Source organism: Capricornis sumatraensis, chromosome 22 (genome assembly GCF_032405125.1).
Source record: "Capricornis sumatraensis isolate serow.1 chromosome 22, serow.2, whole genome shotgun sequence".
In the NCBI taxonomy this organism is placed as follows: Eukaryota; Metazoa; Chordata; class Mammalia; order Artiodactyla; family Bovidae; genus Capricornis; species Capricornis sumatraensis.
The window spans coordinates 21,724,511-21,745,007 of record NC_091090.1 but is presented as its reverse complement, the minus strand read 5'-3'; the positions used below and the strand labels follow the sequence as shown (position 1 = coordinate 21,745,007).

General features: G+C 41.4%; 1 protein-coding gene across 1 annotated transcript in view; it reads left to right on the top strand.

Annotated features, from left to right (window-relative positions):
• ZNF318 (zinc finger protein 318) overlaps positions 1-20,497 on the top strand; it is a 27,057-nt gene extending 6,560 nt beyond the window's left edge. Inside the window, exons 3-10 of the mRNA XM_068994331.1 lie at positions 2,003-2,642; positions 3,837-5,282; positions 6,887-6,986; positions 9,343-9,647; positions 14,113-14,313; positions 14,769-14,868; positions 15,773-15,891; positions 16,173-20,497. Of these exons, the coding sequence (XP_068850432.1) occupies positions 2,003-2,642; positions 3,837-5,282; positions 6,887-6,986; positions 9,343-9,647; positions 14,113-14,313; positions 14,769-14,868; positions 15,773-15,891; positions 16,173-19,481 (6,220 nt within the window). The 3' untranslated portion in view covers positions 19,482-20,497. The remainder of the gene's footprint in view (positions 1-2,002; positions 2,643-3,836; positions 5,283-6,886; positions 6,987-9,342; positions 9,648-14,112; positions 14,314-14,768; positions 14,869-15,772; positions 15,892-16,172) is intronic.

Here is a 20,497-nt window from a genome sequence, read left to right as displayed (position 1 = left end):
CCTGAAAAAAGATGTGTTCATGGCTGGCAGACCTGCAAAGTAAAATATTTTACTCTATTTATGTTTGATTTCAGAGATCATCTTTGGTCATTCTCATTCTTTCCTATTATTTCATAGTACATTGAGACCACAATTTTCCCTAAATTCTTGGGGAGGAGGTGAGTAACAGGAACCTTGATTCCCATAGATGACATTCTTATAGAAGAGGTAATAAAATTTATCCTTTATAGTCTTTCATAAAGTTACTTAGAGCTGTAACCTCAGTCTGAAACTGAAAAGGGGCTGTGCTAGTGAATGAGAGAAAGCAGCTCTTTGATGTCCTACTAACTTTTGTCCCAGAAATAGGAAAACAACTATTATTAAAAAAACAAGTCATTTTTCGAAACTTACAAAAACAGAAATAGCTCCTAGAAGCTGTAGAAGACAGGAATAATTACCATCCTGTGGATAGTAATTCACTCTGAAATGTGAGTGACATGTAAGTTTTTCTAAGTTGTATGGTTAAAGTACTTCGTTCTTGTTTAGTTGTTCAGTTGTGTCCAACTCTTTGTGACCCCATGGACTGCAGCCTGTCAGTCTCCTCTGCCATGGGATTTCCCAGACAGGAACACCAGAGAGGGTTGCTATTTCCTTCTCCAGGTGATCTTCCCAACCTAGGGATCCAACCCAAGTCTCCTCAACCTAGGGATCCAACCCAAGTCTCCTGCATTGCAGGTGGATTCTTTACCACTGAGCCACCAGAAAAGCTTAAAGTGCTAGGGGATCATTGTTTCTGTGATATAAATCAGAAAGTTTTAGGGGGCAGTAGAAGCTCCCTGGGGCTTACCCAGTGGCTCAGCGGTAAAGAATCCACCTGCCAATGCAGTAGATGCAGATTTGATCCCTGGGTCAGACGGATCCCCCAGGGAAGGATAAAGCAACCCACTTCAGTATTCTTGCCTGGAGAATTCCATGGACAGAGGAGTCTGACAGGGCTGTAGTCCATGGAGTCCCAAAGAATTGGACAGGACTTAGCAACTAAACGGCAAAAACAGAAGCTCTGTGACCATAATGCCCCAGAAGATTAGGATACTGTGTGTGATATAGAGATCTGAGCTGAAAGGACAGATGTTCCATCCTGTATTTTTACCTTCATGCCTTAAAAGTCTAAGACCTTTTTATTTCTGTAATAAACCTATCTCACTGTAATATAAATATAAAGTGAGATAACCGTCACATACTTTTTTTCCTGGACTCAAGGTTAACAAAATGCTTATGGATATTCAGGCAAGGCAGGAAAGAGTATAACAAAACAGACTGTGAGGGAGTTTTATGGTTTTTAATATTTGATCCAGTGAAACGAAGCAATTGCAGACCCTTCTAAAACTTACAAGAAAATCATGCCAATTGGATAGATCAGTGGTTAAAAAAAATTTTTTTTTCCCACAGTGAAACTTTTTTTTTCCAAATGAAATACTCTGTAGAATTTAACAATATAAACAGGTAAAGTTGGCCTGCTCTAACTCAAATTTTGTTTTTACAGTTTTTGTTTTACACCTTAAAAATTTTTTTGGCTGTACCTGGCATGCAGGGTGGTACCTGAGAATCTGCATTTCTAAAAAAAGTTCCTGGGAAATACTGATGTTGCTTATTCAGACCACAGTTTTAGTAGCAAAGAGCTAGTGTGAAGTTATGTGACCCAGGACTCTGTAGTCTGGTAGTGGTATTTTCACATCTCCAAGACCTTTGCATGAGACTCTGCATCCCCAAAGTCTAATTAAAGAAAGAATTCTGTCCAGATAGATTAGCAGTCTCTTCCATTGGTTAGAGGCTGCAGCTGCTTGTGCTCTGGGAAAAGGGAGAAGTGTTGCATGTATATACATAGATTTGTTCTGACCTCATGATTACTGTCTTTTGTTCTAAGCATTCTACAGCCCCCTTGCCAGATGTCAGTCTCTTAGCCTTGTCTGGTCTTGCTCTTTCCAAGTCCATTATATTCAGTGATGCTTGTCTCTTTCCTCAGGGATGACCTGACTGATGATTCTGTCTTCACTCGAAGCTCCCAATGCTCTCGAGGTCTTGAACGATATATTTCCCGGGAGGAGGCACCTCTCAGTCCCTTCTTGGGACAACTTGATGAGGACTACCGAGCAAGAGAAACTTTCCTGCATCGATCTGATTATAGCCCTCATATCAGTTGTCATGATGAGCTGTTGCGGGGAACAGAACGGAATAGAGACAAACTCAAAGGCTCCTACTCTATACGACCTGAGGAAAGTAGCCGGGAGGCCAAACGGCCCCGCTATGATGACACAGAGAAGATACACCACATGGGAAGTGATCACCCGAGTTTTACATCAGGGACTCGCAACTATCGACAGCGTAGACGGAGCCCAAGCCCTAGGTTTTTAGACCCTGAGTTTCGAGAGCTGGACCTTGCCCGGCGAAAACGAGAGGAAGAGGAGGAACGAAGTAGGAGCTTGAGTCAGGAGCTGGTGGGAGTTGATAGTGGCGGCACTGGTTGTCCCATCCCTGGATTGTCAGGTGTCCTTACAGCATCGGAGCCAGGATATTCTTTACATCGGCCTGAGGAAGTATCTGTGATGCCCAAGAAGTCAATTCTGAAAAAGCGGATTGAGGTGGACATGGAGCCTTCCTTGCAGGTCTATGCTGCGTTTCTTCTAGGGTGTCTTGCTTGTTTCTCTCAATATTTTAAAGCCTACTTACTTTCCTGGGGGCTGTGTCCCTCAGGTATCTTTGGAATATATGTTGGTGCAACATTGTTATGCTTATGAGCTGTACCTTTCAGGACTCTCAAAGGAAATTGTAGGCCTCATGATGCAGTAATAGGGGGCTTCTATTGTTATGTATTAGGCTTCCTAAGGGGCTTTCCTGGTGGCTCAGACCATGGAAGAATCTGTCTGCAATGCAGGAGACCTGAGTTTAATCCCTGGGTCATGAAGATACCCTGGAGAAGGGAATGCAAACCCCACTCCAGTATTCTGGAGAATCCCATGGACCGAGGAGCCTGGCAGGCTGTAGTCCATAGGGTTGCAAAGAGTCAGACATGACTGAGTGACTAAGCACACAGGCTTTCTAGACAGACGTTTTGGAGAGTATTTATTATATAAAGGGTTTTTTTTCCCTCTAAATTGGCCAGTCCTGTAGGATCTTTGAATGTGGGTTTCTTGGAAATGAAGCTTGAAAAGCAAAGGGAGGAGCTGATTGAATTTTCCTCATGTCTCTTTAAAGAGAAGAAAAAAATGTATGAGTGGTAGGACACTAGACCAGAAATCAGGTAATTCTAATTCTGGATCCATCTCTATCACCAACTTGCTGTGTGATTTTTAGACAAGTCACCTAAGCGTTCTGGACCTTGATATTTTTTCCTCACTTAACGGAAAGATGGTCAGGCATGAGCACTTGTTTTTACTTGTTCTCTTAGGAGCTAAGTAAGGGAAGGCTGATCAGTTAGGGATCAGAGTTTCCTGACTGTACTTCAGTCAGAGTAGCTGTGCTTGTATGTTTTTTTTCTTTTGAAGATTCATAAAAAGAGAAAGTAAGTAAGCTAGGGCATCTCTTAAAGTCCTTTTGAATTCAAATTCCTTGTTAAAGACTATAACAAATGGGCAAAAGTTAAGATTCAATCTTCCTTCTTTTCTATTTCCCTTTGCTACAGCAGAACCATCTGGAGAAATGGGAAACCATATATTGAACCTGGCTAAGGACCTCCCTTTCATCCACATGTAACTTTGCCCTGTTAATTCAAGAACAACAAAGTATTTATTTTAATCTCAGTTACTAGTTTTCTGAGATTCTGTGTAGAGAGGCTAATTTAGTTATGTTTATTTTTGCAGCTTGAAAGTTTTCCCAGCAGTACCAGCTCCAGCCAGGATCACCCTCTTTACTCTGGACACTCATCTCTTCCACTAAGTGGTGCTATTGCTGCTTTTGCCTCAGAGGTTGAAAACAACAAGGGAACTATGGTAGAGACTACCCTGAAGGAATCTCAGGGCAACCTCTACCAATGGGGCCCCCTCCCTGGGATACCCAAAGACAACAGTCCCCTCAGAGAGAAGTTTGGAAGTTTTCTGTGCCACAAGGAAAAATTGGATATGAAGGCTGAGGGACCAGAGCGACACACAGACTTCTTGCTTCCTCACGAGAGAGCTAGCCAGGATGGCAGTGGTTTCTCCTGCATTCTGAGCATGTTAGCAGATTCTACCGGTACGCAGGAAAAAAGGCGACTTAGCTTTCCTGACATTGAGGATGAAGAGAAGTTTCTCTATGGGGATGAAGAAGAGGATTTAAAAGCAGAATCTCCACCAAAGCCCCTTGGGAGCTCTGAAAGTGAAGTTATGAGGCAGAAGGCAAGCCCCCTACCCTCTTCAGCTCCAACTGTAAAGCTAGAATCAATGGAAGAGACCAATCCAGAATATGCCAAGATTCATGACTTGCTCAAGACCATAGGGCTGGATATTGGGGTAGCCGAGATTAGTAAACTGGCTGCACGCACACAGGAACGACTTCATGGCAAAAAGCCGTCAGGTTCCTCTGCTGACCGCCGTTCCTCTGCTGACCGGCACTTTTCTGCAGACCGCTGTTCCTCCGTTGACCGCCGTTTCTCAGCTGATCGGCGCTCTGCAGATCCTCACAGACTGGAGAGCGGGGAGGTGCACCATAGCAATACCCACTCCCCAGAAGGGTCCCGTCCACAGCAGGTCTCCCCTGTGGATCCTTACTTGCTCACAAAAAACAGCCCCCCGTTCTTAAAGTCTGACCATCCAATGGGTCATATTGCAGGACCTGAGGTGGTTGGCAGTGGGTTTCAGTCATCTGTTGCAGTCAGGTGCATGTTGCCATCAGCCCCATCTGCCCCAGTTAGACTTCCACACCCTGCTTCTTTATCTCAGTTCCATGTGCCAAGGGCCTCTCAGTTTGCTGCAGCTCGGATACCTCCAAACTACCAGGGACCTGCCATTCCCCCTGCTTCCTTTGATGCCTATAGGCACTACATGGCATATGCAGCCTCAAGGTGGCCCATGTACCCTGCCTCCCAACCTTCAAATCACCCTCTGCCAGACTCACACAGGACAGTGCCAGTTAGCAAACAAGCTACCCGTAGCCGTCCCAACCTCCGTGTGATCCCCACTGTGACTCCTGATGAGCCCAAGCATGAGGAGTCAGTGCTGGGCTCACTTCCTACTGCCCAAGTGCCTGTCCATGTGTCCATCCCATCACTCATAAGATATAATCCAGAGAAGATTTCTGATGAGAAGAACCGTGCTTCCCAGAAACAGAAGGTGAGTGTTAGCTTTGGGCCTCCTGTGCCTGCAGCTTCTACTTTAATGTAAACTTGTATTTGTCTTTTAGAGGGAGCTAAAAATTTGCAAGGTCCAAGGCAATCTTTAGAGACTGCTGTTACTACCATAATTTTTTCTTTGATTGTTTTCTCATTTGGCCTAAAGTCTGGCCCTAGGTCCCACTGCGATTGCTAAACTTCTTTTTCCTAAGTTTATTTCTCTTATCTCAATTACCAGCCTTAGGACACAATAGGTAGAGCTGGGAGCCTTGAAGTCTTCAGTATGACTCATCAGAGAGTGAGGAACCAAAATTGGGTTCCTTTCCTGATTTCCATAGAAATCAAGAAATCTGTGTTTTATCCCAGTGAGTTTTGGATCTTTTTCCTGTAGTGATTATGGGGTTTAAAAACTATTGACTAGTTGTTGCTTGGTAACTAAACCAAGAAATAAGCTTTGTTTGTTCTGGTTTAACTTAGAGTCCAGGAATAATAATATATTTTATGACACTTTTTTAAAGTAGTTTTTATACTGTCAAGGTTCATTGGGTTCCTTGACTATAGAAAGCAAGCAGTGGCTGGGGTAAAGATATAATAATTTAGATGTTTTAAAGCAGTAGGTAAAAATTACATAGAGATGAGAAATACAGAATAGAATTTTGAATAGAAAAATTAATATATACTGTTGATTTTAAAGGTACTAGATAGCTAACAACTCACTTTGTTAAACACAGTGACCTAAGGACCATAAAATTGTAATATGTGTTAATTTGGTTTGCTAATAAAATAAGACCTGAGGAGAAAAATAGAAAAGGTAAAATTGGAAGGCTAATCTGATTTTTTTCCAGTTTAAAAGAAATTTAGCTAATCCTTGAGAAGATCAAAAACACCTCTTAATTTTCCATTGTACTTGAGTGTTTTGTGTTTTTTTGTTTTTTTGAAGTCTTTTGGGAAAGAGGAGAAGAACTTCCATACGACAAAACCTAAGACTGCAGAGATACTCTGAAGATTAGCGCTGTTCCTTTCCTTTACCTTTAAGAACCTATTACTAAAGTCAGGGCTAACAGTACACAGGGTTTTCACTTGAGTTCCTTATGGACAAGCCATATTTGTTTTTCCTATTAGGTGATAGTAGTATAGTTGAAAGATCAGAGGCTTTAGGGCATATATACCTGGATTTTAAATCATCTTACTATATGATCTTTGGTATGTTACTTAGTCTTTTGCAACCTCAGTTTTCTTACTGTGAAACAGATAATATCATGATTAAATAAGATGATACATATAACGCAACTAACACAATGCTTCATCCACAACACATATTTGTTCCCTTCTTGATGGTTCCTTTTGGACTCAGAACTACTATCTAATAGTGTAGTGCTTCTACAACAATACTAGTTTCCAATCAGTAGAGTTCTGGAAAGGATAATTCTATTCTGGAACTTGAATTGGAGTGAAATATCTTCGTTACAAAGTCAGAGCCTCTGTGTGCAGGTGTTTGTATTCTTGCGTTCAGATATTATCTAGTATGAGGGTTTCTGGAAAAGAACAATGGAAAAGGGGGGATGTTGTAGGCTAAAGGGTCTGCTACCATTTTTTATTTTGCAGGTTATTGAAGAGAGGGAAAAGCTGAAAAGTGACCGTGAAGCTCGCCAGAAGAAGATGTACTATCTTAGAACTGAGTTGGAGCGGCTTCATAAACAGCAAGGTATCAGACACTCCTAGTCTGCCCTTTTGTTGTAACTTTAGTAAGAGATCCAAATGAAGAGCTTTGGGGACTCTCAAACAGGTTCATTGACATTGAAGCTTCACTTTCAAAAAATTTTTGATATAATTAGACTTATAGAAAAGTTGCATTAGTAGTGTAAAGAATTCCCAGGTGTTTTCCATGATTATTAGCATTTTACCATATTTGCTGTATTTGTTTTTCTCTCTCAATTGTGTGTGTGGGTGTGAGTGTAATCTTTCCTGAACTATTTAAGAGTAAGTTGTAGAACGGTACTCCTTTAGTCCTAAAGACTTAAATGTGTATCTTCTTCTTTTTTAAAATATTTAAAAATTTTTTGGCTGCCCTGTGCAGCATGTGGGATCTTAGTCCCCCAACCAGGGATTGGGGTCTTAGTTCCCCAACTGTGTCTCCTGCAATGGAAGTGGGGAGTTCTAACTCCTGGACTGCCAGAAAGGTCCCAAGTGTGTCTCTTCTGACTACAAGAATTCACTTGTATAACCATAGTACACTTACCAAATTAGAAAATTAACAGTAAATACTAGTCTACAGATGTTACTCATATTTTATCAATTGTTCCAATGATGTCCTGAAGCAAAAGAAAATTAAAGATTATGCATTGCATTCAGTTGTCATGTTCTTTTAGTCTCCTTTAATCTGTAACAGTTCCCAAATCTTGAGAGGAGATCACGTTTTGTAGAATGTCCTCTAATTTTGATTTGTCTGATGTTTCCTTATGATTAAATTCATGTTGTGCATTTTAGCACAGGAACATCACAGAAATGATGCTAAGTTCATATCAGGTGTTGATTTGTCCCATACTGGTGATGTCAGCTTTGATCATTTGGTTAAGATGATGTCTGCCAAGTTTCTCCACTGTAAGGTTACTATTTTACCCTTTTCAATTAATAAGTATCTTATAGGGGGGAATACTTTGAGACTGTGTAAATACTCAGTTGCTCCTCAGACTTTGGTCCACTAGTTTTAGTATTCATTGATGATTTCTTGTCCAAATCAGTTATCGATTGTTACATAGTAATTTTCTAATTTCATCATTCCATTTACCTTAATTGGTTAGCTTTCTTCACCCCAGTCCAGTACTCTTGCCTGGAAAATCCCATGGACGGAGGAGCCTGGTAGGCTACAGCCCATGGGATTGCTAAGAGTCGACACGACTGAGCGACTTCCCTTTCACTTTTCACTTTCCTGCATTGGAGAAGGAAATGGCAACCCACTCCAGTGTTCTTGCCTGGAGAATCCCAGGGACAAGGGAGCCTGGTAGGCTGCCGTCTATGAGGTCGCACAGAGTCAGACATGACTGAAGCGACTTGACAGCAGCAGCTACTATGAGGAGGAGCTTTCTACCCACTCCTCCTCCCCCATTTATCCATTTATATAATATTTTACTATTATTATTTATCTTTATGCTCAAATTGCCCCAAATTTGGTCAATGAGAGCCCCTTTAAAGTTGGCTCCTGTGTCCCTTTTTTTAAAGTTATTTTTAATTGGATGATAATTGCTTTACAGTGGTGTATTGGTTTCTGCCATACATCAACACAAATCAGCCATAGGTTTATACATGTCTTCTGTCCTTTTGATGTATCCCTATCATATTTTGATTTGTGGGTGTACACAAAAAGATGTGTACAGAAAGATGTTCCGTTATGTCTCTGTTGAGTACACCTTCACCAGTGCTTTTAGGATTTCACATATACACTAAGGAAAGAACATAAAATATTACAGCTTGGTGATAGCAGAAGAGCAGAGAGTGGGAGAAGATGTAATTTCTTGTTTGGCTTTGGACTTTTTAGGGATGAGAAGCTTAGTTATTAATCCTGTGAGGATTAATTCATGAGACTATGAAGTTTGAAATAAATAACATCAGGTGAAGTTAAGGCAAAATCTAAAACTCAGTGGATGTGTTGGTGAAGGGTCCTTAAATCAGATAAAGTCAAATATGTGAATAATTATTTGGTTCTCTGAAGAGGACAGCTATAGAATTCATGTATTACAGTTACAGTTACAGCATACATTAACCTTTTTGGAGGACACATGCACATAAACTTGTATATACCCTTTTAGGGATACGTGGAGTCTCTCTTTGAAACCTGTCCATAGATCTTTAGCTAATAACCCCTACCTAAGAGATAATGTAATCACTCAATCTTTACTTTCATAGGAGCTGGCCCATGTGGAGGGCAAGTCTCACCTGCTTTTAGATATTTCATGGAGAGAGATTTTGTGAGCATAAAGTCTTAATTAAGAATTAGTATTTATGACTGAAAAATGACTTGTTAACTTTCCTGTGTTTCTTTCTGTTGACATTTGACTACTCAGGGGAAATGCTGCGTAAGAAACGAAGGGAGAAGGATGGTCACAAAGATCCACTCCTAGTAGAGGTGAGTCGGCTTCAGGATAACATTATGAAGGACATTGCAGAACTTCGACAAGAGGCAGAAGAGGCAGAAAAAAAGCAGTCTGAACTGGACAAAGTGGCTCAGATCTTGGGAATTAACATTTCTGATAAATCTCAGAAGTCTTCAAGTGACAGTAGGGAGCCTACAGAGAAGACTGGGAAAGCAGAAAAATCCAAGAGCCCAGAAAAAGTGTCGTCATCCTCAAACTCCTCTTCCAATAGCAAGGTAACAACTCAGCTTTTCCATTTCTATTGTATTTTTATTTCCATGGACTCCTAAAGCAGTCTTCTAACTAACCATTTTCTTAGCTTCCTTTTCCAATCTGTTCTTACTCTTGCTAGTTATTTTTGTAAAACATAGTTTAGATCAGGGTACTGTCCTTCAGAATTTTAGCAGTTCCCCATTGCCTCCAAAGTAGAATTCTGGGCCCTCCATGTTCTGGATCTAGCATTTATACCTTAACTCACTTCAGTCCAGCTTCTAGTCTTCTCACAACTTGAAATGCCGTTTTGGTTCATGTTTAGCAACAAGGTCACCACCATGTTGAACAGCCTCAAATTTCAGTTCTTAAATCAGTATTTGATACAAGGAACCACTGTCTCTGAAAAACTGTTTTCTTCCTTTGGGTCCCATCACATTTCTTTTCCTTCTTGTATGTTAGCTGCTCTGCTTAATTTCCTGATCTTTGAATATTTTAGTTCTTTAGGACTCAGTTCTAGCTCAGGTCTCCAGAATTCTGCTTTTTCCTTAGGTCATTTCATTCAGTCCTATGCTGAAATACCATATTGACAACTTTCAGTTTTATATTCTAGCTCAGGTGATTCTTATAAGGTTCAAGTCTGTGTGTCCAACAGACTACTCACTATTTCCACTTGATTGTCTCAAACACCTTAAAGTCAATGTATTCTAAATTAAACTAAGATTGTGCCCAGCCTCCCTCTGATCTTTCTTCCTCTACTATTTATTACCTGTCTCAGTGAATGACATTACTGTCCAACAGTTTTTGTGCCAACAACTGGAAATGCATTCTTAGTGCTCCCCCTTCCTAACTGCTTTATGCGATCACAGAGTCTGCCAGTTCTCCATCCAGAATAAATCTCAGTTGCATTCATCTCATCATCTCTGTTGCCATCCAAGTTCAAGCCACCTTCAACTTTTGCTTATACTGCTACTCCCTTAATTTTTTCTCCACATTCAGCCAATGATTATGATACTACTTTGCCTACCTCTTCAGCCTCATTTCAAATCTTATTTTTCTTTTGCTCTCTGTAATTTCATTACTGGCATTTTCATTCCATAAATGTTTCATCATCTTTAATGTCTTTGTGTCCTCTCCTCCTACTAACTACTACTTTTCTTATCCTGTGTTCTAACTCAAATTCATCCTCAGATCGCAGTTTAAATTATTTCCCTGACTTCCTTTCTTGATTTCCCAGGTTGTTAAATTTGCCTCATACACACTCTCATACCTACATTTTCCTTCTTAGCATTTATGGCCTTGTAATTATATTACTCCATGTGTTCCCCAATTAGATTTTAAGGTTCAGGGGATCAGGGACCGTATCTGTCTCATTCCCCAGTATAGTCCCCAGTACACAGCTCAGTGCCTGCCACATAGCAAATAGATAGCTCTCAGGAAATCCTTAATAATCCTCTTAGCCTGGAATAATCTTTCTCCCAACCCTACTCATCCACTAAGGCCCAACTTGAATACTCCCCTCCTCTGTGAAGAATTCCTGAATTCCACTGTGATTGAGTCAGACCTTTTTTAGCATTCCCACAATAAATTACTTTGTTCTTTTATAAAATGTATTTCATTCTGTCTTACTGAAAGCATGATTAAACTCATGCCTGATTTCATGCTTGTCTCTTGCACTAAATGAGAGCTTCTTGAGAATAACAGAGTATAACTTATTTTTGTGTTTTCCCATGGCATCCATTATGTCTAGTACATAGTAAATGGTCAGTTAATATTGGGGTTAGAGAAGAAGATACTCTGTATTCTCTGTCAGCCAAGCTCTAATTTTTTTATGTTTTCCTGGGAGAGTTCTCTTTCTCAACCAGGTAGGACTGTTTTATACCAGGACCATTGAGTTCAGGGCCTTTGATGGGAGAAGAGCTTGTAGTTGACTTATACATTCTTTGGGGTTCCGTTTAGGCACCAACCCCATGATAAACTATCATCTTGACTTGAGTGAGAGAATGTTCTCTGAAGTTAACAAGAATATGTTGCAATTCGATTTTCATTTCAACAATAAGGAATGTTGTCTCTGCAAACTCTGTTTCCTACCTGTCTTTGATCTTTCTTCTTTCTTTGCCTCTTTTTAAAATGCATGGTTAGTTTGATTTTCTTTCTCTTAAATAGCTCATTTCATAAAAGTAAACACACGCACATTTCCACAGTTCCATTCACTTAGACACAGTTGTTACTAATGAGTTGGTGTGTATTATTCCAAATTACCTTCTTCTGTTCATTCATTTACTAAATACTTCTTGGTCTCCAAAAAAGTGCCAGACAGTGTTTAGATATGGGAAGTATAAAAGGGAACTATGTAGTTGGTGGTGGTGGTGGTGGTTCAGTCAAAAACAGGCTAAGGAATATGGAGTAGTTAGGGAAAGTCTTTTGGATAAAGTGACATTTGACATTCTGTGCCTAGTCACATATCTGTATTGATTATTCAAATACATCTTTTAATAGATTTGTGTTTTTTAAAAAAAATTGGTTGCACTGGCTCTTTGTTGTTGTGCACAGGTTTTCTCTAGTTGTGGCAAATGGGGGCTACTCTTCATTGTCATTCTTGGGCTTCTCATGATGGTGACTTCTCTTGTGGAGCATGGTCTCCAGGGCACACAGGCTCAGCAGTTGTGGCTCACGGACCCTGGAGTGCTCAGTGCATGGGTTTAGTTGTTCCACAGCTTGTGGAATCTTCCCAGACCAGAGATTGAACTGGTGTTCCCTACATTGGCAGGCAGATTCTTATCCACTGTACCACCAGGGAAGTCCTATTCAAATCTATTTTGTTATTTCGTTGTTGTTCAGTTGCTAAGTCACGTTGACTCTTTGCAACCCCATGGACTACAGCATGCCAGGCTTTTTTGTCTTCACTGTCTCCCAGAGTTAGTGAGTGGGTGATAGTTGCTCACATTCATGTCCATTGAGTTGGTGATGCTATCTAACCATCTCATTCTCTGCCACCACTTCTCCTTTTGTCTTCAATCTTTCCCAGCAATGGGGCTTTTTCCAGTGAGTCAACTCTTTGCATTACATGACCAGAATATTGGAACTTCAGCATCAGTCCTTTCAATGAATATTTAGGGTTGATTTCCTTGAGAATTGACTGGCTTGATCTGCTTGCAGTCCAGGAGACTCTGAAGCATCTTCTCCAACACCACAGTCCGAAAGTATCTGCTCTTGTAGTATTTCATGACTATCTTTCCATGTCAATAAATAGACTTCTGTAATATCATTTTAGCAACCTTATTTTTATTGTTGTATGGATAACAAATCTAACCAGTTAAATCACCTGTGGTTTGACCTAATTTCCTAAGGATAAATATTATGGAATAGAATTGCTTGGTCAAAGGTATAAAGAATTTTGAGGTATATAATATGTGTTCCTCAATTATCTTCTGGAAAGGTGGTATCAGTTAACACTCACCAGCAGTGTATGCATATGCCCATCCCTTACCTGCTGGATATGATCTCTTTAGTGACCCTTGAATAGGACTGTAAAAGGGAAAAGTTATCGTTGAAATCTCAGTTGTTTCCCTTTCTCCATTTAGTCTTCCTTTCCCCACCAGCCAATATTCCAGGTGCTCCATTCCCTGATCGTGTCTATGGAACCTCCTTCATGCTCACCTTCTCTGTGTTCTAGAATTATATTTTGTATGTGCCTCAGTCCCCAGTATTATCCAGAATTCTCATTTCCTGAATACCTTGTTCTCAGCTTGCTGAAAAGTGAATTCATATTATTTATTATTGATCACTTAATGTTGGAGAGTTGATATATTTTAAAAGAGGATTCATGTTAACTGAAAGATGTTAAATTCTAATGGTGACATTTTAGGCAGTTAGAAACATTTTACCCAGATTTCCTGTAAGTTATCCTAAATAGATGACTATCCCTTTTATCTATGCCAGCCTTGTTCTCTAGTTTTCGGTACTGGATGTGTCTGTGATGAGAGAATTCACTATCATCTGGTTTGATTTTTTTGTTCACTTGCTTAATCTGTCAATTACCTTTTCCATTTCCTCTTCCCTTCTAGTTGTCATCATGGTTGATAAACTTAACTAATGTATTTAGTTGTATAGGTAACACATTTAACATCTACCAAAGGTGATACTATAGAAGATTCCTATCCACTCTTGTTCTCTACGTCCCTCCCCAGAGGCAGCCAGTGTTTCCATAATCCTGAGTATTCTTTTAGATATTTTCGGATATATAAGTAAATATATTGTCATTATGATTTATTCTTCATAATGACATGACACTGGAGTCAAATTAATTCTCTTTGAGTCTTGCAGACAGATTTCTCATGGGGTTTTTCCCAGTTTGTGCAGCTTTAGGCACTGGAAATATGATCATACAGTCCTATTTCCGTTATTGTGGTAGCTACCTGCTTTTTCTGAGGGAAGACAGATCTAGATTGTCTTGAATTCCTTCTTAGTACAGGTTTTTTCCCCCTCTAGGAATCAAAGGTAAACAATGAGAATTCCCGTACTAAGAGCCCCAAGCCTGCTGAGAGCCCCCAGCCAGCTAAGCAGTCTGATCAGCCCGTTGCTGCCTATGAGTATTACGATGCTGGCAATCACTGGTGCAAAGACTGCAACACCATCTGTGGGACCATGTTTGACTTCTTCACCCATATGCACAATAAGAAGCACACACAGGTAGGTATCTTGCCCTCTGTTATTTCCATTCTTGCCCTCCTTCCCCTCAAACTCCTATACCCCCATCTGTATTACAAAGCTGGAAAATGAAACATTCTCATATGGGCAGGAGCCCCAATCTGAAGAGCCAAGAGGTACCAACAAAGGAGACACCATCCCCAGGGCTCAGTCCAGGGGACCTGCCTGTAACTAAACACCATGGCAAGTGTAAGTGAGGCTGCTGCCTCTTTTAATTCCTTGAGTACCTGATTATTTGTTTCATTTTATCCATTACTAGTACTTGCTCTAACATATGTTTACCTTTTCCACAGGTGATTTCCATTTAAACAGTTGGCAGAGTGGGTGGGGGTGGGCAGCTGGGGGCTTCTGTCCCCCCTGGTTGTTGGGGAGAAAAAGAAAAGTGGGTCATTGAGATTTTAGTGCTGTGTGTGAGCGCCTCTGCCTCTTGCAAATAGACACTGGATCCCTACAACAGACCTTGGGCTTCAAAGACCCAGAATGAAGCCAAGCAAGATGCTGTAAAGCGCACTGACAAGATAACTGTTCCTGCAAAAGGTAAGTTTCCTCCCTGCCATTTTTGTGGTTTCTTTACATTCAGTCAGGGAAGAGGTATCCCTGAACTAAGGTGCAAGGAAGCAGTATAGAGTGAGACATAACCATTACTTTTAGCAAAGCTGGAAGATTGCATTCCATGTGCACAACTAGGTCCTAAAGAAATAAAGAGAGCTATAAGACAGGAACAATCTCTACCCATATGGCCAACAATCTAACAGATGTTAAACACACACATACCACTCTAAAAATAAAACTTTCTTTGTGCTCACTTCGACAGCACATGGACTAAAATATGACTTTCTTCACTACTGACTTATGCACCAAAACCTTATTTGAAATCCAGGTGAAAAAGAACAGTAAGAGGTGCAGAATGACTGCCTTTTCCACTAAGAACTATAAAATACTTTTGAATAGTTGTTATTAGGGGCTAAGTTGAGAAATAGAAAGTGTCTTTGTCTTTAAACTTCTCAGTTTCTTACCTTTGTAAGTAGTCAGTGCTTCTACATCCTTGGTATCTGTAAAAGATAAATTCCTAAGTAATTAATACTAACGTGAGAGATTCTCATACAAATGGTGCTGGGCTTTTTAATTCTCCTAAGATAGTTGGAATTTGAGGAGAATCAGCAACAGAAATGAGTCTGGCACAGAAAACTCCTAAATTAACCAGTTAGGGGATTAACCAGTTAGTATTCCCAAAATGTAGAAGGGATAGAGGTCCTGAGTTCAGGTTTTAAGTTGGAAAAACATACCATTGAGATTCTAAATGCTCCTTCTGACTTGAAAGTGAGTAAAATCCTTTATACTGTTAATCATTTCACTGCAAAAGGGAAGTGGGATTTCCTTTGGTTGCTGTCATCTTGGGTAGAAATGACTTACTTTCTTGACTTTGTTCCACTTCTTGCAGGCTCTGAGTTTCTGATTCCCATCACTGGATATTACTGCCAGCTCTGTGAGGAATTTTTGGGGGATCCAATTTCTGGAGAGCAACACGTGAAGGGTTATCAACACAATGAGAAATATAAGGTTGGTCTTTGTAGTAGCCTATGGAGTTTTCCCACTTTCTGCAGTAATCCTTTTGATGTTGTCAAGCTCAGAGCAAGAAAAAGTCCTTAACACTTCAAATTCTGTATAACCACAAGGAAGTTCTCAATCCTAGTAAGAAATGCTAACCTGAGAGGACCATTTATCCTTGAGGAAGGTGACTCAGAATTTTCATGAAATGAGTTCTAATAGTGGTAGGGCCAAATTTTCTCTCTTAAAATATTTTGCCCAGTTACTGAGCCTTTATCTTTTCTCTTCCCTAGAAATACGTGGTTGAAAACCCATTGTATGAGGAGCGACGGAATCTGGACCGCCAGGCTGGCTTGGCCGTGGTTCTAGAGACAGAACGGCGGCGGCAGAGTGAGCTGAAGCGCAAGTTCAGTGAGAGACCGAAGGAAGAGAAGAAAGAAAAACAGGCAAAGATTATGAAGGAAGTAAAGGAGGATGACAGGGTGTCTGAGGAATTAGAGGACCAGCTTTCTGAGGGTGGAAACTCCCCTGAAAAGGCTGAAAATAGAAAGAGGCCTAGCATCAAACTCCAGTTAAAAGAGGAAATAAAGAAAGAACCACCAATATCTTCCTCTTTCGGGAAATTCAGCTGGAAGAAGCCAGAAAAAGAGGAGGAAAAAAGTTTAGTGATCCCAAGTATTCCCAAAGAAGAGATTGTGGAAAGTGGTAAGGACAAAGAGGATGGCAAAGCTGATCCTGGAAAGACAAAGCCTATCAAAATCAAACTCTCTGGGAAAACTGTTGTTGCACATACTAGTCCTTGGATGCCTGTAGTGACAACTTCAACCCAGACTAAGATCCGACCCAACCTGCCCATCCCATCCACAGTCCTCCGCAAATCAGGTTCAGCCACAGTAAGCAAGCCAGCTCCGCTTAACACCTTTCTATCCATCAAGTCTTCTGGAACCACTGCTAAGCCTCTGCCAGTGGTTAAAGAGTCTTCAGCTGATCTCCTCTTGCCTCCCGACATCATCTCTAAAGCATTTGGAGGGGAAGAGGTGATTTTGAAAGGGTCTCCAGAAGAAAAAATGGTGCTGGCTGAAAAGAATGAGCCATCACATATACCTGAACAAATGCTACCACCTCCTCCACCTCCACCTCCACCGCCACCTCCACCACCTCCAGTTATACCTCATCCAGCTGCCCCCTCTCCTGCCCAAGCAAATGCTGTTTTGGCTCCAGTGAAATCAAACCCAGCTGTATCTCACACTGTCATCCCTGGCTTCCTGGGTCCTAACATTTTGAACCCAGTGTTACCGGTAGCCATCATGGCCTCAGCACAGCCTACTGCCATTCCTTCTGATGAGACGGCTCCTGGAGTGAGTGAGAGTGACCGGGACCAGACCCTATTCTCTGTGTTGGTGCGTCCTCCACCTCCCCTCTCAAGTGTGTTCAGTGAACAAGCCAAAAAATTGGAAAAGCGAAATTCATGCTTAGCCACAGCCAATGCTAAGGATCTGTATGACATATTCTACAGTAGTGGTGGAAAAGGAGCCCCTGAGACTAAGCTGAGTGGTGGTCCATTGGCCAACGGGGAAAATAGAGCTGAAAATTCAGATACCTCTTCCACTTCTACTTTGAACAGCAGTGTATCCCAAGAGGAGTTGCCTTCAGGTAGAAATTTGGTCTCTGCTCCTTTCGTCAGCAACTCTGAAAAGCCCGTTTCAAAACCTCTGGTGTCCCTAGGAAGATTGTCAGCTGTAGAAAGTGTAGATTCAAAAAACAGAGGCAGCAGCTATGGCTTCCTGCAGCCTCTGACAAGGTTGTGCCAAAACAGGCCTTATGAAACTATTACCCCAAAGACAGAGACTTTGGCCAAGTGGGCTTCTGGTTCCTTCCAGAGTGATGCTAATAAGGATGTAGCTCCAGTGAGGAAAATTGAACTTGACCTGGGAGACCCTGGGCCACCAGGTGTGGAGCCAGCCTCTGAGGTGTCAGATACACAGTGTCATACTATGAAATCTCAGAAGTTGGTAGAAACCCACCTTGTGGAATCTAGTAAGCAACAAAGCCAGGAGCTCCACCAATCTAAGGATTGTGGGAAAAGTGAAGTAGAGACAAGCACTGAACTAAAAGAAGGAGGAGTGAAACTCTCTGAAAGGACAGTGAGAGAGGGAACAGATATCAGTGTTGGACCCAATAGCGTAGAGGACTCTAATTTGAACAGTGGGAACAGATGCATGTGGGAGGAAGAAGTAGAACAGCCCAACTCGCATAGGACTGACAAAAAGGCTAAACAGTCCAGGAAATTGATAATAGAAAGTAAAACTCAAGGTAAAGTAGTACCTGAATTGAAGACGCAAGCTGTCTCTTCCACAAAGGCAAAAATAGACTCATTTCCGTCAGAAGCTAGGTCTTTACTCCAGAACCCACAAGATGTGAAAATTTCTGCCCCAGGATTGCTTATTCAGTCCCCAGACAGATCAGATATGTGCTTGAAAGACCGTGAACAGAAGCAAGGAGTCCCAACTGGTAGTGAGGAGTGGCTAGAAAATTCAGCACCAGAATCAGCTTCCAGAACTTCTAGGTATAGAAGCCTCAAACTGAAGAGAGAAAGATCAAAAGACTTGCAGGGTAAAATGACCTATAAACTGACTGTTTGGGATGAGAACAAGAAGCCAGAAACCTGGGAGAGCCTAGAGAAACCAAAAGCAGAAGCTCTGGAGCTTCGAGATGTCCATCCAGAACTAACAGTGACAATAGAGAGCAAGGCCTTAGAAAACTTCGAAGTTACAGATTTAAAAGTAGAAGAGCTTGCTGCCCTGGGAAGCCTGGGAGATACAGGTGTTGATTTCTGCAATACTCGGGTAGACCCAGCACATAGATCCCCAGTTGCCCTGTCTCAGAAAGTATGTGAAGAAAATTCTGCGTCGCCTCTAGGAGATAATCCCTCCACTCTCACCGGCTTTGAACCAGTACCATCCTTTTCTGAGTTTCCCTTAGATTCTCCCAAAACCCTGGTGCTGAACTTTGGAGCAGAGGGTGAACAAAACTCATCTAATCCCAGAACTGGGAGGATTGCTCCTAACGTTTCGAAAACTGGACTTCCTGTAGAAAATGTTGGCCTTGGCTTGGGGAATCTAGAGGGAACACACCAGGCCCTGGACCTGTTAGCAGGAGGAATGATGCCTGAGGAAATAGAAGAAACATCTAAATTAGAGAAACAAGATTCACTCAGATTGGAGTCAGAAACAATTAATCCTTTAGCCCTTGGGCCATCTCCTTGCCTTCCAGACCTTGTTGATTTTGTCACACGGACATCTGGAGTTCAAAAAGAGAAGATATGTTCTCCTCTCTCTGAGCCAGGTGACCCTCCTGAGTGTAGTTCCTTGGAGATGGGACCACTACAGCTAGAAATACCGAATGCATCCATCACGGAAGTAGCAGTTCCTCAAGTAGATGAGTATAGTGACAACCCTTTCAATGTGGTAAAATCTGTGGCTTCAGGGTCCCATACAAGGGAACAGGTAGCCGGAGGCAGTATGATCCCTCAGGAAATAGCTGCACAAGAAGCTGCAGTTGATGCCCTCCAGGACCACACGGAATCCAGTGTTCACAGCTGAGAAAGCACGTTCAGAGTTACTTGTGGATGAATCCTGTTGGCTTCTAGAAATCAGGTGCCCAGGTGACCCAGGACTAGTTGGATCTCATCTGGAACCTACACTTAAAAGATGCAGTCAGCATCTTAGAGTAAATGTTCATGGAAGCTAAAAGATTTACCTCCGTTCCTCTTTTCCTTAAGAAACCAGACAAATCAATCATAATTTCTATACATATCTGTAAAAAAAAAGAAAGTATTTTCTGTTAATTATTATTATTTTTTTTTGCCAACTTATTTTCTCCAACTTTGTCATTAAAATCAAATGTCTATCTGGCTCACCACCTAGTGTGCTTTGATTGTATTTTGGCTTTGACTCTGCCATTTCTGGGGGAGGAGGGAGACAGAGCTGACTTCTCCAATTGCTGTGTTGTATTCCCACCCAATTTCTTGGGCAGCTGATGGATCTCTGGGAGAAAGACCAGAAAGCCTGCTGAAATGGAAAACTACTGAGGAAGGAAGGATTGTTCATCTCAGGCTTTCCATTTGGATGGGCCTGCCTTAACATTGTTTGAAATGCAGCGTGAGTAGCCCTTATGTTTACTGTTTACTTCCTTGTGGCATGTCAGTCCCCACACTTCATTCATTCTGTTGCCCTTGCTTGAGTTGGTCCTGCTAATCCACAAACCTATTTGAAAATGACTTCAGTAAACATGGAAGAAAATCTACCAGGCTCACTTTTGGAAGACAACAAATCGGTAAGGCTTATTCATGGCTTGGTGCCAGGAGCAGATATGCTTTTTGGGTCCCTTTTGGTTTTGAAATGGCCTTTGTTCATTGTACTGTGATCCACTGACACTTTGTGCAAAATTATTTAGCAGCCATTTTCTATTCTGAAGAGGTAGAGGGTCTGAAGCTTGTTTTGGGATTGTACTCCTCTGTTCCACACTTATATGTATTCCTCCCTCTACCTCTCCCTTTCCCATTTTTTCTTCCATAGTGTGATGCTTTGGGTTGTACATTTGTTCAAAAGATTAAAGA